Source organism: Podarcis erhardii, assembly GCF_964252035.2.
Source record: "Podarcis erhardii genome assembly, chromosome: 6".
Classification (NCBI taxonomy): domain Eukaryota; kingdom Metazoa; phylum Chordata; class Lepidosauria; order Squamata; family Lacertidae; genus Podarcis; species Podarcis erhardii.
This window is the reverse complement of record NC_138510.1, coordinates 36,654,995-36,672,711: the sequence shown is the minus strand read 5'-3', so window position 1 is coordinate 36,672,711 and position 17,717 is coordinate 36,654,995. Positions and strand designations below refer to the sequence as shown.

Sequence of the window (17,717 nt, the reverse complement as noted above, 5' to 3'; positions counted from 1 at the left end):
TGTACATTACATTTACCACTGCAAATTACCCACACCATCACTTAACTCTGCTTGAATCATTTATTAAGTTAGGGTGCTCTGTAGCAATGCCTGTATGCTGGAAAGGATAATGAACCCTCCAGTGGTGAGAGTGCCTGGGGGTGCAGTGTGGGGAAACTATCCAGACCTTACAGGCTAAATAGAGATCCCTTTGGGACAGGATGCACTTTTTGCTTAAGGGTCTGTGTCACCCCGATCTCATTTCATCTCTCTGCAGGCATAAAGGGGTGTAAATGACACTGACACTTGCTCTAAGCCTCTTTACACTGACAATCCAATGCAAAGCAGCCTTTGTGTAACCGAGATCTCATCGGCACTCTGTGTATGTGTTTTTTCTTTCCAGAGGATCAATTAACCTGCATTAGTTAATGCAGTTTCACCCTCCCTCCTCTTTTTCTGGCTTTTCCTTGGAGCCTTCTCCGCACATCACATATTTATGATGCACCCACAAATGTGGTAATGCAAGCGCACACAGATTAATGATGGGTGACCTACCCACCACACAGTTCAGAATTGGCCTTGGCGAAATGAGTGATTTCCCTCGCCCCGAGAAAGTAAACAAAACCCCTTCATTATTTCTTGACCCTACTTCTGAATTCAAAACTGCATCGTGCTCCCTATGACATCGGGAGCACAACAGGACCCTGACACCTCTCCAGCCCAATCTTCCAGGTCTGAATTCAGAAGAACCCAGGGTCAATTTGTTATTGAATTGAGGCTGTTCAGACTTCAAGAGTTGGTTAATCCGAACTTCCCAAGTTTGGAATCTACTCTCATCACTTACAGAAAAACGCGCTGTAAGATTATGACAAATGCATGTTCAGGTTGGTTGTTAGTATTCAGCTGTCTTGAGAGACAATGGAGTGTGCCTCTGAGGGGGAAGCCAAACCACTGTTTTAGCAGCACCCAAGTTGTAGCATCACCAAAGTCTCCCCGGGGCAAAAACCTGGGCAGTATGTATGGTGGTCCTGGGCTGCCTAGACAACACATCGTTGATGTGTTAGGGTGGCAAGAAAGGCTGCATGGCCACATCTCTGTTCTAACCTATTCGCTGTGTGGAGGATCCTCACATAATTTAGAAACCTGAGCACTCAAGAGTTCCAACTCCATGGGAAGCCCCCACATACGGAGAAGATACAGATATATCTAAATAGATAGGTGTAGATATTGGGCTCAACACAGCAGTGGAAGAATAATAGGAGTAGAAGGAATGTGGGGTTTTGGGGCCAAACACATGGCTCCACAGCCCCATTCACTTTTCTTGCCCTCTATGCGCAAGTAAAAAGTAAGCAAAGGACCCTTGGACAGTTAAGTCCAGTGAAAGGGTTAAGTCCAGTGAAATGGGATGCGGCACTCATCTCACTTTCAGGCTGAGGGAGCCAGTGTTTGTCCACAGACAGCTTTCTGGGTCATGTGGCCAGCATGACTAAACCGCTTCTGGTGCAATGGGACACCATGACGAGTGCCAGAGTGCACATAAATGCTGTTTACCTTCCTGCTGCAGTGGTACCTATTTATCTACTCGCACTGGTGTGCTTTCAAACTGCTAGGTTGGCAAGAGCTGGGACAAAGCAATGGGAGCTCACCCTGTCGTGCGGATTCGAACCACCAACCTTCCACTCGGCAAGCCCAAGGGGCTCAGTGGTTTAGACCACAGCACCACCCGTGTCCCTTAGGTTGGTTGTTAACTGTTTTGGACATCAGGCTTTTCCATGAATACAAACCCACACAATATAGTTGCCCCAAGTGGGATGCTGGCCAAGGCCCTCCAAGGAGTGTTAATTTGGTAGTAAGTAAGGTTTGCTGTCATGTAATGTACCGTGGAAGATGTCTCTCAAGTGAGTTCAAAAAGGCTCTGTTGGTTGCAGAGTCTTGGCATGAGACTGTATCCTTTGATCATCGTAGCCATTTCTCCAGTATGTGTTTTTTCTTCTTAAAGCAAGGGATGATTTGGCTCTTTTCTCAACCTTAATCCATTTAGGGCTGTCCAATCCACCACACACTGTAAGTCAGCACAGCAGGGGGAGGACTTGATGGTGTTGGCTGATGTGGGCTTGCTTTCGGAAGGAAGCAAATTGATGGAGATCCTCTCTTGCTCCTTCTGTGAGCAACACATAGCATGGCAGTTTCCCCGTATGGATAGGGTTCTGCCTCTCTTTGGCTGCATCATATAATGGTGTGTTATGTATTACAATCTACTTAGGAGATGCATATTTTGCACTGCAAGGACCAGGTGATTTTGAGAGACTTTCAAACTAAACAGAAGTTTCACTGCAAAGAGAGAGGGACTGACCAAGTGCATGTGTGTGTGTTCATTTATCTTTCCTTCATTTAGCTCTTTCACACAATGCTGGCATTTGAGCTTTAGATCTGTAGTGTTTGTAACATGAGCAGCACGGTTCTCATGATATGTTTGCAAGGGGCATTTCTGAGCAATCGGATGCAATCTTTCAGTTCATCCGAAGGTCACAGAGTGTCCGCATTCAGTTGCCATTTGCTCTTGGTCTCTTTGCACTGTGTTATCAGACAGTCGTGTGATTGGAGGCCTCCATATGGAGGTCTTCTCCATTTGTGGGGGTGCTGTTGACAATGAGGGTCCCGCATATTATGACTCCACAGAACCTGGTCTTATCGTCCCCTCCTGACACTCCCGTATCTGTCTGTGAGGTTTAACTGAAGATTATGGGACACACTACTCCATGTTCAGAGCCCACAGGTTCTCAGAGGGTCCAGATTGTGCAGCTGCTCTTATTGTGTTGATATGTGTAAGCTGCTGTATAATAACAGTTTTCATGCACTTTCTAAACAGCTGCTTCACCACTTTGATGCATGACCAGATTAGCCGATCTTGTTGTTTCAACAGACATATACCACACAGCAGGGTGTGAGTAGTCCAGGCATGAGAAAATAAGCCTAGTTTTTTTTAAAAAAAAAGTTTTAAGAGCTATAATGGAGCATTTTGTATTTCTTAATTTTCTTCTGCATTTTTTTTGGGGGGGGGGAAGAAAAGCATTTATATAAACTCACATACTGCTCATATATACTAAGATATATATTTTTAATGCATCCTATAGGAATATTTTATTATGAAGCATTGCATTATGAAATATATTGTATGTATGTTTATGTGTGTTATAAACATCTACCATTTAGAAAAAGGGCAGCTTGCTGCATCTAGTTTCTGTAGCTCTAGTGTGGTGGGTTCCAGATGGACTACAACTCCCATCAGCTTGTATTGCTTGGGGCTGCTGTGAATTGTGGTCTGAAACAACTGGAGGCGATCACATTGGAGGAGACAGTTATAGCAAAATAAAGGGAGGGAAGGGGTCCTGGACCTTTAAAAACACTTGCACAGAGGAGTACCATTCACGAGTACTATATTTTATTATACATGCTATGTTATTAAAATTGTCAAAGATTTCAAACACTCGATTAAAACCGCAATAAAAAATAATGCAACATTATAAATACAAAGGCTAAAATGGAAGCAGCAGCTGTAAAACAGAACAAGCGTTAAATACAGGAGTGCATTAAAGTTACTCATTCAATGCCTGGACAAATAAATAAATGAAAGTCTGCATTCCAGGTAACAAAGTGAGCCTCTGGCAAGCTACCCTGCATAGAGAGTTTTCCGAAGCTGCAATGTTGCAACCATCAGGCTCTCCACTTTCTGTGGATGCCACTTTCGAAAGGACCTTGGAGACAGGGCTGCTGATTGCAAACAATACATTTAATAAAATACCCTTCCTGTGAAGAGCTTTTTCCTGACCCACTGGTGCCAAGATGTACCCACTTGAAAGTGCAAGGACCTTAGCAATGGGCTTCCCTTGCTCCCTTGCCGCCGCCTTCCATCTTTCTTTTGTCTAAGGTTCTGCACTAGATCTTTGTGTGTGACTTTCAATCAGTCAGAGCCCTAATGGCCACAGCCTCGCAATCTCTCTTAATTTCAAGCATATTAGTACCGCATGCAATCAGCCAATCATGCTAGTTGCCCCCTCAGCAGTGCTAGGAATGTGGGAAGGGCATGTATAATGATAGGTACAGAGCAGAAAGCGCTCAGCTTGATTGCCCTTTGGCCAGTGTTAAATCATTTCAATGCATGCAAACTGTGCACTGCAAAGCACCAAAGCCATGTGACAAGCCCTGTGCAGGATGATTCTGCCAGAACTTAAGAGTTGAGGGCATGTTTTTTAGTCTGGAGCTCCCAGCTGCTGTGAACAGCACTGCTGAAAGGACAGTGAGTTAGGGCTACAAGTTTTCAAACAAAGCAACAACAATAATCCACCAACAGCATACAAATCAATATGGCTAACCTGATCCAAAACACCCACTCACCCCACTCACACACGAAAACAAAGATCACCACAGCCAATCACAAACAAACAACCACACCCTAGGCCAACTCCAACCTCTCTCACCACCAAAGGAACACAAGTGAACAGCGCAAGCAACACTGACACCAAACCCTACATACATTAAGCATAACAGAAACATTGCCACATGACCCCACCCCCACCCATCTTCCCTCCCTCCACCCCTTCTTTCTTTCTTTTTTTTTCTCCCCCTAATGTCTCAACAAATGAAACGGATTTGTAAAAATGTTACATGGAAAAAATATGAGAGACATTACACTTACGTCTGTAAAACAAGAAAATCTTTAATAAAAAATTAATAAATAATAATAAAGCATTTATATAAATATCATGCCTGAGACTATAAATTTCCATCTGAACCTGGTAACATTAGGTCAGGAGGTTTTAGTCTTTTAGTCTTTGGGATTTCTAGTATGTACGCCTATACGCTGTGTGGCTCCTTCTTTTCCGCAGCTGGAAACTCTTATGCACACTTCTCATTTTTGGGTCAATGGCTTGTATACTTTATGGGCCAGAGTGTGCATATATGTGTATCTACATGAAGAGTCTGACTGTGAACCTCTGCTTGGTTCAGATGTTCAGTGTTAGTGCTCAGTTAAATAGAGCTCCTCCCCTTTTCCAGCTCCAATCAGAATTAGGCAGAATAAGACGCTTCATTAAGTCAGAACTCTGGCTTAGCTCAGTCAAGTTTAACACCCTCTTTAAATTGGTTAAAATTCATGCAAGCACCCCTGCGGTATTTCAGGATCAAGACATACAGAATAATCAAAATAATAAATCCTGACCAGTAGATGGAGTAATATTAAATTAGCAAATAGCTGAGGTCAAATGTGTCTTTGGGAGCAAGGCACATTTCTATTCCTTTGCAAAAACTTTTTTGCCAGAGATTGCCAAGAAGAACAAGCAAATCAGCAGTGCAGATTTGCATCAGTGAGTTTGGAAAAAAACCATCCCAACAATCCTTTAAATTACTTCCAGTGGCTGTGATATCTAATACAAACAATGGAGATTTGATCACGTAGGCACTGCTGTTTTCATACATTTCATGAAGAAGAGGAGCAGGTGAAGTTCAAATGCACTCTCCGGAGAATGAAAATATCTCACAGGGCAAGTCACTATTGTGATGCTTAATTTCATCCTAGGTGGGCTGGCTTAAAACTGTTGTGGAGAGGAATGCTGCCAGGTTAAAAGATGTTACCTGATAGCTCCCCTGGGTTGTCCTACCACCCACTCCTGCTCATCATGCTTTCTCTGGCATGGCATGCTCAGCACAGGATGCTCCAAGGAGCCGTTCGCCTGGCTACCACCCCCCATCACCTGCTTTGCTCCTCTTGGGGTTGCAGACACAGGGAAGTGCCCCAGCTGGGACAGAGCATTGGTGGGTGGACTAGCTAGCTGGCAGCTGCCTCCTTGCTTGTTCCCGGTCTCCTTGCTTAGTGGGGTTTGGCTGTGTTCTGTGCTGCTGTTGCCTGTAAAGGAATGAGATTCGTGGCTGGCTAGGCCCACTATGAGTCCACTTCAGGGTACTGGGAGGCAACAGGCTAGCGGCCTGTTGCTTAATTTAAAATGGAACTGAGAGGAAGTGGGAATGACAAATAGTTCAGAAAGACCCTGAGTTGAGCTGGGCAGCCTATGAAGAGCCGCGGACTGAGGTAGGCTGTTTTCTGACATCCCAAATCAAGGTCAGAATTTATGTAAAAAGTTGGGTCTCAGTAGGTGCTCCATTAACTTTTTTGTGGTTGAGTGGGCAATGGATCTGTGTTGGTCATAGGATTACCATTGAAAAAGTACATGAAAACCACTTGTTTCAACACGCATGAATTCACAAGAACACATTTAGAAGTCATCTTGTGTACACCTGGTTCCGTGCTGGATTCGGCTGTTCCCTCTCTCCAACATTCCTCCTCATGAGATTATTGTTGCGTGAGAAGGGAGTGTGAGGCTCTGCTTCCTGGTTCCTTTCCTTCTGTTGCAATTCTCATAGCCCTCTATGTGTTGGGAGCTTTTTCTATTCTAGGCTCCCCTTGTGAGTTCTGAATAAGCTTGTAGCTAGAATCATATAAAATTGGGTCACTAAAAGGATCCCAAATGGCTGTGAGTCAACATTTTCCTTATTAGTTTGGAAATTCATGCAGGACCTTTTTATACTACCACTTTGCAAGTGGATCTCACCATTGTCTGACTAGAAAAATGCGAAGAAGGCTGTTTGAATTGAACATTAGTCTCTGTAATGTCTGTGTCATTGTTTCCCATGCCATAGCATGACTTGCATGTTATGAGACCTTACAAAAAAATTATCTGAGAATAGGGGAAAATTGGAAGGGTTTGTGATTGTGCTTGTACAACTGAGTGCCCACCTGTCAAGGCTTGAATCGGTCAGCAACAAAATATATCACCCGAGGCCAGTTTTTATTCAAGAAAACAAACCACAGAGCTCCAGCCTAGTGGTCTCAGCAACTCTTCCTAGGAGGTCCTGCCCTGATGAAGCAGTTGCAAGACCCTTTTCTAAGACTTCTCCTTTTCAGGGTTTAACCCACACAGTCTCAAACTGTGTCTGTGCACAACTAACCTCTTTTCATTTTTCTATGTGTTCTTGGAGACCAAGGGGGAAGGGGAGCTGGTCTCAGCAGGAGGGGGAGGCTCCCTGGATTCTTCAGCAAGCTTCAGACCCCCTCCTTTCCAGCCTCTGCTTCAGCCTCAGACTCTGAACTGTATTTTGTCACAGACTCTTCTTGCTCACTAAACCCTGTCACCTGCTGCTGACACCTCCTCCTCACAGCCTGCTCCTTCTCCCTCTGACCGCTCATCATTGTCCCACCACCACTCCCCTGGTTCTGGGCCTTCCTTCCCATGGGGGTGTCAGTATATGGAAACATCACAGCTGCAAACATCCAGATTGTTGACATCACATGATGCGCCTATCTGTGGGAAAGAAGAATTTCCCAGGAAGTTCACAGGCTGGAAAAGTCTCTGTGAAGAGTGTAATTTGAAACCTTCCGTGTGCGCATGTACAGGAAGTTTGTTAGACGTGCTGGAAGAACTGAACTGAAAGGACGTGTTTGTCTGTAGTGCTGTAATGTCAGAAATAAACATCATGTAAATAGATTTCTGGCTACTTTTCTTTCCCCTGTGGAAGCAGGAGGAGGGGGTGTGCATTTCCCCACGCTTGGGAAAATGTCACCTATCAAAATCTCCCTGGTCTGTCTGGATGTCAGGCAGAGGAGGTTACCGGTAAGCAAGCTCCGAGGACAGTGAGAGGGGCCAGCCTCTGTGGAGGGGGCTTGCAAACCCTGGCTGGTGCCTCCCACCACTTCTCTGCATCCAGCCAGTCCATGGCATCACCATAATAGCATAGCTATAAGACAGCAGGCGCTGGGGAGTAGGGCTATAAGAAGGCAGCAAGTTCCAATCCAACCTGTATTCATCATAATCCACATGGTTTCTGCTCTGCTGCAGTTCAGTTTCTGCCAAATACTGTGTTAGCCATCTCACAATCTGCTAGTTAACATAAGTTATGCAATTTATGAAACTATTCATGTAACTTGCATTCATTTCAATGTAAAGGAAATGTCAAAAACAATGTATTCAAAGTAATGAATTATGTATCATTTGCATATTTAAAACAACATCAATGCGAATGAATACAGATTATATTGGCTGGACTGAGTTCCGTTCCTGACCACAGGTCAGGAACCTACAACCTGCAGCCTTTCCACTTCCCTTTGTTGTTTTTGTCAGAATCCTCCAGCATCTCTACTGAGGGGATGGTGCAGTTGGTCATCAAGTAAACGGCATCCATTGAGACTCATAGCTCTTCTCATATTAAGCAACAAGCCCTCTTGCTAATGTGGCCCTAATTTTGTCCCCATGCTCCTCACAGATGAATTGAACAAGGGCAACACTGAGTCTGTGGGGGATGAAACCAGCAGGCACTGCCATACCCTGGGCTACATCTAAGAAAGAAAGCAGGCAAGGAAGGGCTCTCTGAGGGCAGGTGGGGGTTGGTAGGGCAATGCCTCATCCACTGTAATGGATCGGCCCCCCACTACTGGCCTTGCTTAACAAATACAACTCAGTAACATGGTGCATACACAAACTATGCTCCCCCTTCTGTGCATTTGCTACAGCCGTTTCAGAGTTTGGAAGGAGATTAGTTCTCATCCAAGAAGCCTTTCAGGCAGCCTCATAGCAAATACTGTACTGTGATTCCTGAAGAACAAGCAAATTAGAATAGTGGGCCACAATAAAACAAGAATTTAAGAATTGCTGTCATAGAACGACAGATTAAAATGCTTACAGATAAATCATTAGAGATCCAGTGTTATGTTTTGACAAGGAACAGTTGTGAGCTGGCCCTGTGCCCAGGAAGGGCTCTCCATCACCACAAACAACATACACTCGCTCTCCAGCTCCCTGTTAATAAATTCTGATTGGGCACTAAAGTTTTACAGCTTCTGTGGTTGTTCACTCTGGACCCCGTTAAATCGCAGCAGGTGATATACAAGGCTGTGAATTGTCGTTTTCCCCCCATCCCTGGTAAATGGAGACTGCACAGGAAGAAGACTATGCTCTGCAACTGCTTGCTGTCCCTTAACATTTCTACATCCTCATTCATGGGACTGAAACTGCATGGGTCACTCTGGCTGATGATCTCTGGTGGGCTAGGGACAAAGGTGAAAGCTGTTTTCTATTGCTGCTGGATCTCTCAGTGGCCTTTGATACCATTGACAATGAAATCCTTCTGGACCGCCTAGAGGAGCTGGGGGCACTGTTATACAGTGGTTCCGCTCCTTCATCCTGGGCCGTGTCCAGAAAATGGTGTTGGAGGATGAGTGTTCAGACCCCTGAGTGTTCAGACTTGTGGGGTGCCTCAGGGTTTCGTCCTCTCCCCCATGCTTTTTAACATCTATATAAAGCTACTGGGAGAGATCATCAGGGGGTTTGGGCTGGGTGTTCATCAGTATGCGGATGATACCCAGCTCTACCTCTCTTTTAAATCTGAAACAGTGAAAGCGGTGGATGTCCTGTGTGAGTGTCTGGATGTGGTTGGAGGATGGAAGGCAGCTATAGGCTTGCCGTAGGATCTGGCGCTCTGGACAGCAGGCAAAAAAAAGAAAGGAAACAAAATGCAAGAACTTTAGGTGCTAGAAATGCACTTTACAATAAGCGCAACCTGTTTTGGGAAAAATCACTTCCGCAAGGGCCCATTTTTAACAACATTTCTCACATCCAAGGTATAGAGCAGTTTGACTGTGATCCCCATATAGATGTATTCCAGCTGGAGTTACATGAATGGACATGCCCCTTTCACCTATTGCCCTTTAGCTGCTGCTCTCAGCCAGTCATTTTGTAGAGTCCAGAAAGAACTGGAAAAAGTTCCTAGCAGCAAACTGCTTGGTGCATCCTCTTCTCCCCAATCTGCCTCACAGAACGTGACACAGTGCAAATGTCCCATTTATCCTATGAGTGGGCTACCCTGGCAAAAATAGCTGCCACCACTGTCCTCAAGGGTAGAAGGGAAGAATAATACCTGACAGTCTTGCAGCTAAGGAGGACAGAATGCTGGACTAGGCAAGTCTTTGGTTTCCTTCAGCAGCGATCTTGTGCCCTTTTATCACTTTCCTGCCTTCCCAGATTTCTGTTCAGGTGTTCTATTCAACCATTCAAAGAGAGGACTGTCCTCTGTAAAATAAGCACCCATGATGTTAGCTGAAATATGAGGAGGGCAGGAGAGGGACTAATAATAATAATAATAATAATAATAATAATAATAATAAACCCACTGTTTCTGCAAAGAGGATTAGCCTCTATTTACAAGCTACTGTATGTGTTATTCTAGAGTTTTGTCTTGGGCAGTATGATTCACTGGTGCTTTTAGGCAGACGCTGTCCACTGTAAATTTAAGTAGCTGTTTGTTTGTTTGTTTTCATTTTTTAGATGTCCTGATGTTTGCCCTTCTTTGCAAATACCGAGTCTATATGAGATTGGCCAATGCACAGACAATAGCTGTGAAGCCCCAGTAGGAGGTAAGTATCATTATTCAAATACTTATTTCTATTCTTTCACAAGAAAGCCTGTTGTTAAAAGGCTGAATGAATCTTGGCAAAATGGTGTGTTTTTTAAAGTGGCAGGAATCTATTTGGAACACACAGATCTTCCTTTATGCCACCAATTCCCTTTTCCTGGGCTGAATTTTGGACCAACTTATTTTGGCACCAAAAAGAAGCTCATTTTGCTCCGAAGTTATTTGGACTATATTTGTACAACTACTTGTGAAAAGAGAAAATACAAACACAGTCGTTGTGTGCTATGGACTACTGCAATGCACTCTATGTGGGGCTACCTTTGAAGGTGACCTGGAAACTACAACTAATCCAGAATGCGGCAGCTAGACTGGTGATTGGGGGCGGCTGCCGAGACCATATAACACTGGTCTTGAAAGACCTACATTGGCTCTCAGTACGTTTCCGAGCACAATTCAAAGTGTTGGTGTTGACCTTTAAAGCCCTAAATGGCCTCGGCCCAGTATACCTTAAGGAGCGTCTCCACCCCCATCGTTCTGCCCGGACACTGAGGTCCAGCACTGAGGGCCTTCTGGCAGTTCCCTCATTGCGAGAAGCAAAGCTACAGGGAACCAGGCAGAGGGCCTTCTCGGTTGTGGCGCCCGCCCAGTGGAACGCCCTCCCATCAGATGTCAAAGAGAAAAACAACTACCTGACATTCAGAAGACATCTTAAGGCAGCCCTGTTCAGTGAAGTTTTTAATATGTGACATTTTAGTGTATTTTTGGTATCTGTGGAAGCCGCCCAGAGTGGCTGGGGAAACCCAGCCAGATGGGTGGGGTACAAATAATAAATTATTATTATTATTATTATTATGGCTGTGTGAGGGCATGGCCATGTTCAGGCCTGGATGCAGGCCCTGCCCCCAGCATCTCTGGACATACCTCTCCCTGTGTATGTTGGCCTGACCTTCCCACTTTCAGAGGGAAAGGTCTTCCGGGACTTTAATTTACATTTGCTGGAAAGTAAATCCTGGTTTATCAGGATCCCCAATTGTGCCATATGCTCCACTCGTTTAGTTTTGAAATGCTGAAATATGTTAAAATAAAGCTTGTTTGTTCCAGAAACAGCAACTTGATCTAGTCTGAGATGCTGGGATTTTTCTGACCTGTAGACGCCCTATCCATGACATGTGGATCTTAATGCAATTTCTTTTTCCTTGGCAGAATGAGTGAGAGGGACATCCGAAGCTTGAGCAAAGGGGTATTGGTGCTCTCTCTCTGCCTTATAACGCTATGGGGAAGGCTGACTCTAGCCTCATCACACCACAGAAGCCATTCAGGTAAGCCAAACAATCTCTCTTGAATCTGCCCTTGTTTCTTATTGCAGCGCTTTGACTAAAAGTGTGTGCGCAGGATTAGACTTCTTGCATCTCCAGACCTTCTGAGGACTTGCAAGATGCTACCAACTGGACTTCTGAAGAAGGTTCAGTTTTTTATGTTGAGAGGTTTAGAGCAGGAGTCACCCGTGTGTCCAGAAGTACCTCCTATGGCACCTGCAAGAAGTCTCCATAAATACTCCTCAGAAATCTACAGTGCAGCAGAGATTGTTTTCTCTTCCAGTTCAGTTGCTGTTTACACTGGTTTGGCTTCTCCTATACACAGCATCCATTTTGTGACTGGTGCCCTTGGTACTTTCTCAGAATTTCAAGTCTGTTCAAAATTCCAGGTGTGAGGGGTGTACTCAGATGTACTCTAGAGACAGAACACCACCATTATTTTAGAATTCTTTCTCAGAGCATGCTCTCTCAATGCTCTTAACAGCTGCATAAAGCCAGCAGGTATTTGACACTGGGCACAGAGGGAGGGGGAAGCCAGCCACTTACTGAACTCAGTAAAAATGAACCTCAGACCCTCATCCCTTCCTCCTCTCTGCAAAAGGCCATTTTAATGATTGGAGAAGGTGGAAGAAACGACATTACATAGGTTCTTGCCTCAACACTGTCTCCTGCTGGGTGGAGTTCACATGAGCACATGAGGTTTGGCACCTGCCAAGTCTCAAAGAAGAGCCTGGCTGCAGGGTGATTTCTTGGCTGCCCAAGCCAAGAAAGGCTTTGGCAAATTGCGAGTGTACCTTAGGAAAAAAGATGCACAAACTTCAGAACCCTTGAGTTTTTGCTCAACATAAACCTCCTTTCTGAGACAGACTCAAGCCCCTTTCACACCTATGATGTGCATTGTGGAGAATGGTGAGCAGCATTGAAGCAGCAGGCTTAGTCCCTGAATGACAGACATCCATTGTAATATTTGAAATGACTCCCACATATGTGATTGTACACATGGGCAGCTTTTCTCTGCTCGCTTGGTAGTCCTGTTTTTTCAGGGTTTCCAAATGCATGGACAGAGTTATCTGTGTCAGTAGTTGTTCTCATAGTAGTGTTTTCAGAAACTACAACGAATGTGCATGGGGTGGCTGGGTAGAACTTGCTGGAATGCTGCAGGCACTCTCCCATTTGTGCTTATTGTACCTGAAATAGCCTCTGAAAATGACACCAGGCAAATGCAACTCCCAAGTGGACATCTCTGCGACAGAGCTCAATGTTCCATGTGCAGAGAAGGGTCTTCTCCCTGCAAGAAGTGCAGTCGCTTTGCTGCAATAGGTATCTGGTTGACCACTGTGAAAACAGGCTGGTGGATGAGATGAGTCTTTGGCATGGTCTAGCGGGGCTCTTCTTATGCTATTATTGTGTTTTAAATGGAATGCAAAACTCAACAAAATCTGATTCAGCTAATGATTTATCATGGATGTGCAGGTGATTCCTGCTTTGCTTCTCCCTTGCTGTCGGTGGGAACAATAAACATGACCTCTGGCTTAGCTTTATGTTCAAACCAGGGTTGCTCCAAACAAACCATGGTGTGTAGCCAAGGTGTGTTATTGAGAGTTAAGAGTTTGAGCAAAATAAACCAATATTCCTGGTTCAGATGTCAGGATACTCCAGGCATTGTGTATTATTGCTTGTGCTAGGCGAGGAGCAAAGCAGGAGTCATCTCTGCTCTTGTGGTGTACCATTAACTACTGTATGGTTCACTCAGACGTGTCAGCTGGGCAATAACAAACTATGGAGAACTTCTGCTCACTAAGGTATAAAACTATTGTCTGTCCCCCACCCCCGAAGCTTAGGGCTTTCAGCTGAAGCTTAGCCTTATGATATTTACATTTTGACCTGTTCATTGTGTCCAGTGGGAATACTGTAGCGACATGCCTTTTTGCCAGAACAAGTAGTAAATAAACCTCAGAAATCGACGAATGTTCCCATGTATTTTAGTTTTTGGATTTTAAAACTGATTCTTAGGTTTTAATTCTAAGGAACTGGAAGTGTTCTTTAGTTGGGTTAATTCTTTATTTGTGTTAGTCATAGGGCTGACTCAAGTTGCAAATCCCACAAATTTTCTTATCGTGGGTAGCCATTTGGTCATCGCTGGTATTTTCCTCGGCTGTTGACTCAGTTTTGCAGCCTGTAATTTCTGTTGCATTTCTGGCCTGGTGCTGCTTATGCAGGTGGCAGTTCTTGTCAAGAGTGCTTTCTGCCTGTTCCAACTTATTTCAGCCTGCAGCCTGACTTGGAGAGATTACCACCATATGTACGTCTTTGCTGCAGCGAAGCTTGGTTAAGATTAGAAGTCATATTATGGCTTTATTCCTTGAAACTTCATCTGATGGAGAATGTGAGGAGCTTTGGTATCTGGCACTTCCACAAACTGTACCTAGTTACAAATTTATTTTTCTGTCTATTTGAAGGTACAGTTCTAATGCTTAAAGCTGTAAACAGCTTTGAATCAGACTCCCCCCCAAATCACTAAACAATCTATCTCTCCTTGCCTTACTATCGCTAGATTTGGCCCCAAATTCTACCCTTAAATCTAAAGAATTAATTTCCTTCCTGTTCAGAGCAGCTAAACTAGTTATTGCCCAACGATGGAAGAAAGCCTCTAATATACCAATAAAGGCTTGCATTAATAACACCTGGAGCATTGCTTTATTAGAATGCCTCACATACCATTGGCAACTAATCAAAGGCATCTCCAAGAAAGATACCTTTGGCATGATTTGGTCTCCTTTTTTCTCTTTTATTGAAAAAGAACAGGATATTTTAATGCCACCATCATCACAGAGGTGCTGTGGAGGGGATATATTAATTTAAAATGTCCAGTAAACCAGATTGAGAGTATTTGGTGAGCCAACATGACAGTGACATGGGACTGAGGAATGGAGTGATCATTCTGTGATATTATGGTGATATTATGGCAGTGGATGAAGCTGTGTTGTAACTTTTGAATAAATGTGTTTTAATAAAGAGGGGGAGAGAGAGCTTTTCCTGGAGGGTTTAAAATGAGTGGTATTGGCAATTCGTGGGACGCAGGTGGCGCTGTGGTCTAAACCACTGAGCCTCTTGGGTTTGCCAATCAGAAGGTTGGCTGTTTGAATCCCCGCGGCGGGGTGAGCTCCCATTGTTCGGTCTCAGCTCCTGTCAACCTAGCAGTTCAAAAGCACGTCAAAGTGCAAGTAGATAAATAGGTACCACTCCGGCAGGAAGGTAAATGGTGTTTCTGTGTGCCGCTCTGGTTTCGCCAGAAGTGGCTTAGTCATACTAGCCACATGACCCGGAAAAACAGTCTGCGGACAAACGCCGGCTCCCTCAGCCTGTAAAGCGAGATGAGCGCCGCAACCCCAGAGTCATCTGCAACTGGACATAACTGTCAGGGGTCCCTTTGCCAATTTTTATTGACAATTCAGGCATGTTTTATAGGCGCTGCTTTGCAATTATGCCAAATAAGGCAAAGGGGTCACTTGATGTTCTTTCAGACTGGGACCTGCATACAAAGAACAACAAGAATAAAGTCTTCAAATGTATTCAGCCTTAAAAAGCAGCGGTACAATGTGTGTGCTTTTGCTGTTAGGAATATGCATCTAGGAATATGAATCTATACCTGACCTACTTGCTTCTGTCATTGTCAGCATGGGTCATTCCCAAGTATGCCGTTGGGTGGAGGATGAGCTTCTGCTACACACAGAGTCATCTAAACATGGCAATGTAGAATTTAGATTTTTCAGAGGTGGGCAGTCGTGAACATAGTTAGCACACAACGGCATTAATGTGTCGTGCATGCCAAAAACCTGTCCCACTGTTTTCTGCTGTATCTGAACCGAGAGCTATGGAGCTGCAGGCAGTTGGAGTTCAGGATATGAGGACTTCAAAGGATTTCTGCCTGAGACTTGCTTCCCTAATTGCTCCATGCTACAGGGAGCAATTAAAAGTGAGTAGCTGCTCTGGTGCTCTTCCTATTCACAGGCTTGGGGGAGCCTCTTTAGTTTACCGCAGGTGCCTAAATCCCATTTCTGCTGTCTAGCATGTGTCTCGAAGTGTGGTTGGAATTTAGAGAAAGAGAGATGCATAATAAACACCTGTCTGCGGGGAATAAAGGCAAATGATGCTCCCGTCTCAGAGGTATGCTTGCATTGTAGCCATCCAATTTGCAAAAAAACAACAACAAAACATTTCTGTCATTTTCATATGCAAGTTGTTTTCCACATCATTTAAAAGAGAAGTTCTTTATTTCGATGGGGAGAGCTGGTGGAACTTGGGCAAATTAATCTCCTGATTTGGATCTCAATTCCATCCACGTCTGTGGAGTACTTGCATCTTACACTGCAGTAATGCCTCTACAGTTTGTGTTTCTGCCCATCATGGTCTGGCATTAAGGCAATCCAGCTTGGTGACCCTTCCCTGCGTTTTGGCATAGGAACTGTGTTCATAGGCGCCAACTCCATGGGGCCTGAGGGGGCCCGAGCCCCCTCAAAAATTCGTTTGGGGGGGCTCTGCCCCCCCAATAATTTAAGAAAATTATTAGTTATATTATGCTTTGTAAAATCACAAAATTATGTTGGTATTTTTTATTTTCCTTGTTTGACGATAGTTACCTTTTAAAATACATTCAGTAATGAGTTAAAACAAAGCCACTCCCGATCTAGAGAGGGGGTGGGGTTGCGGGCTCTCGACCCATCAACAATCTCGCGGGGCTGGCGTCAGCCCCGCGAGAAGCGGGGATTCCCCCTAGCTCATTAATATTCACCGCCCACGGCGGCAGCCAATCGGCTGCCGCAAAGGGCGGGCCCTCACAGGTTCACTTAAGGTCGGGGCAGCCCGGGGCTCGCCCCTTTCGTTCCCCCAGCAGCAGCGGTTTGGAGGTCTTGGGCCCCCCCAATATTTTTTATAAGTCGGTATGGGCCCCCGCCCCCCCCCCAATATTTTTTATAAGTCGGCGCCCCTGACTGTGTTCTAAACTTGCTTCTGTGCATAATAAAGTGGGAGGGCCATGTGCACATAGCGAGCTCTGTGAAAGGCACACAGATTATTTCCAAGATCATAGAATTGTTGAGTTGGAAGGAATCATTAGGGTCATCTAGTACAGCCTCCTGCAATGCAGGAATCTCAGCTAAAGTATCCATGACAGATGACCATCCAACCTCTGCTTAAAAACCTCCAGGCCCACCACATCTTCCAAGGGAGTCCATTCCACTGTCAAACAGATCATACTGTCAGAAAGTTCTTTCTGATGTTGATTTGGAATCTCCTTTTTTTAACTTGAATCCATTGGTTCGGGTCCTGCCTTCTGGAGCAGGAGAAAACAAGCCTGCTCCATCTTTCATTTCCTTTAAAAGTTGCAATACTCCTGGTTTTGCTCCACCCCGCTTAGGGCTATATTAATGAGTCCAGACGTAGGAATTACCGTAGTTTTCACTCTATAAGACGCACCAGACCACAAGACGCACCTAGTTTTTGGAGGAGAAAAACAAGAAAAAAATATATTCTGAATCTCAGAAGCCAGAACTGCAAGAGGGATCATCCGCTGCACAGCGAAAGCAGCAATCCCTCTTGCTGTTCTAGCTTCTGGGATAGCTGCGCAGCCTGCATTTGCTCCATAAGACACACACACATTTCCCCTTACTTTTTAGGAGGGGAAAAGTGAGTCTTATAGAGCAAAAAATACGGTACTTACAGAAGTACTCCCATGTGTGGTGATTATTTATTTATCTATGTATTTATTTATCAAGTTCTCTGTACTATTTCTGTGGAAAATGTGGTACATAATAAACCAATAATGCACTGCATTCAGTTTTACATATGAGCACAGAAAATTGCTTTAGGCCTTCTCAGTCTGTAGATTCTTTTCAAAATCCCATCTGCATCCAGAAGCTGCTGATTTTACCATCTGTGGGACATATTTGGGCCACACATTGATGT

At 44.6% G+C, this 17,717-nt stretch overlaps 1 protein-coding gene across 1 annotated transcript in view; it reads left to right on the top strand.

Moving 5' to 3' along the window:
* TAFA3 (TAFA chemokine like family member 3) overlaps positions 1 to 17,717 on the top strand; it is a 91,224-nt gene that overhangs the window by 20,822 nt on the left and 52,685 nt on the right. The window contains exons 2-3 of the mRNA XM_081865077.1: positions 10,350 to 10,438; positions 11,641 to 11,756. Coding sequence (XP_081721203.1) covers positions 11,642 to 11,756 — 115 coding nt within the window. The 5' untranslated portion in view covers positions 10,350 to 10,438; position 11,641. The remainder of the gene's footprint in view (positions 1 to 10,349; positions 10,439 to 11,640; positions 11,757 to 17,717) is intronic.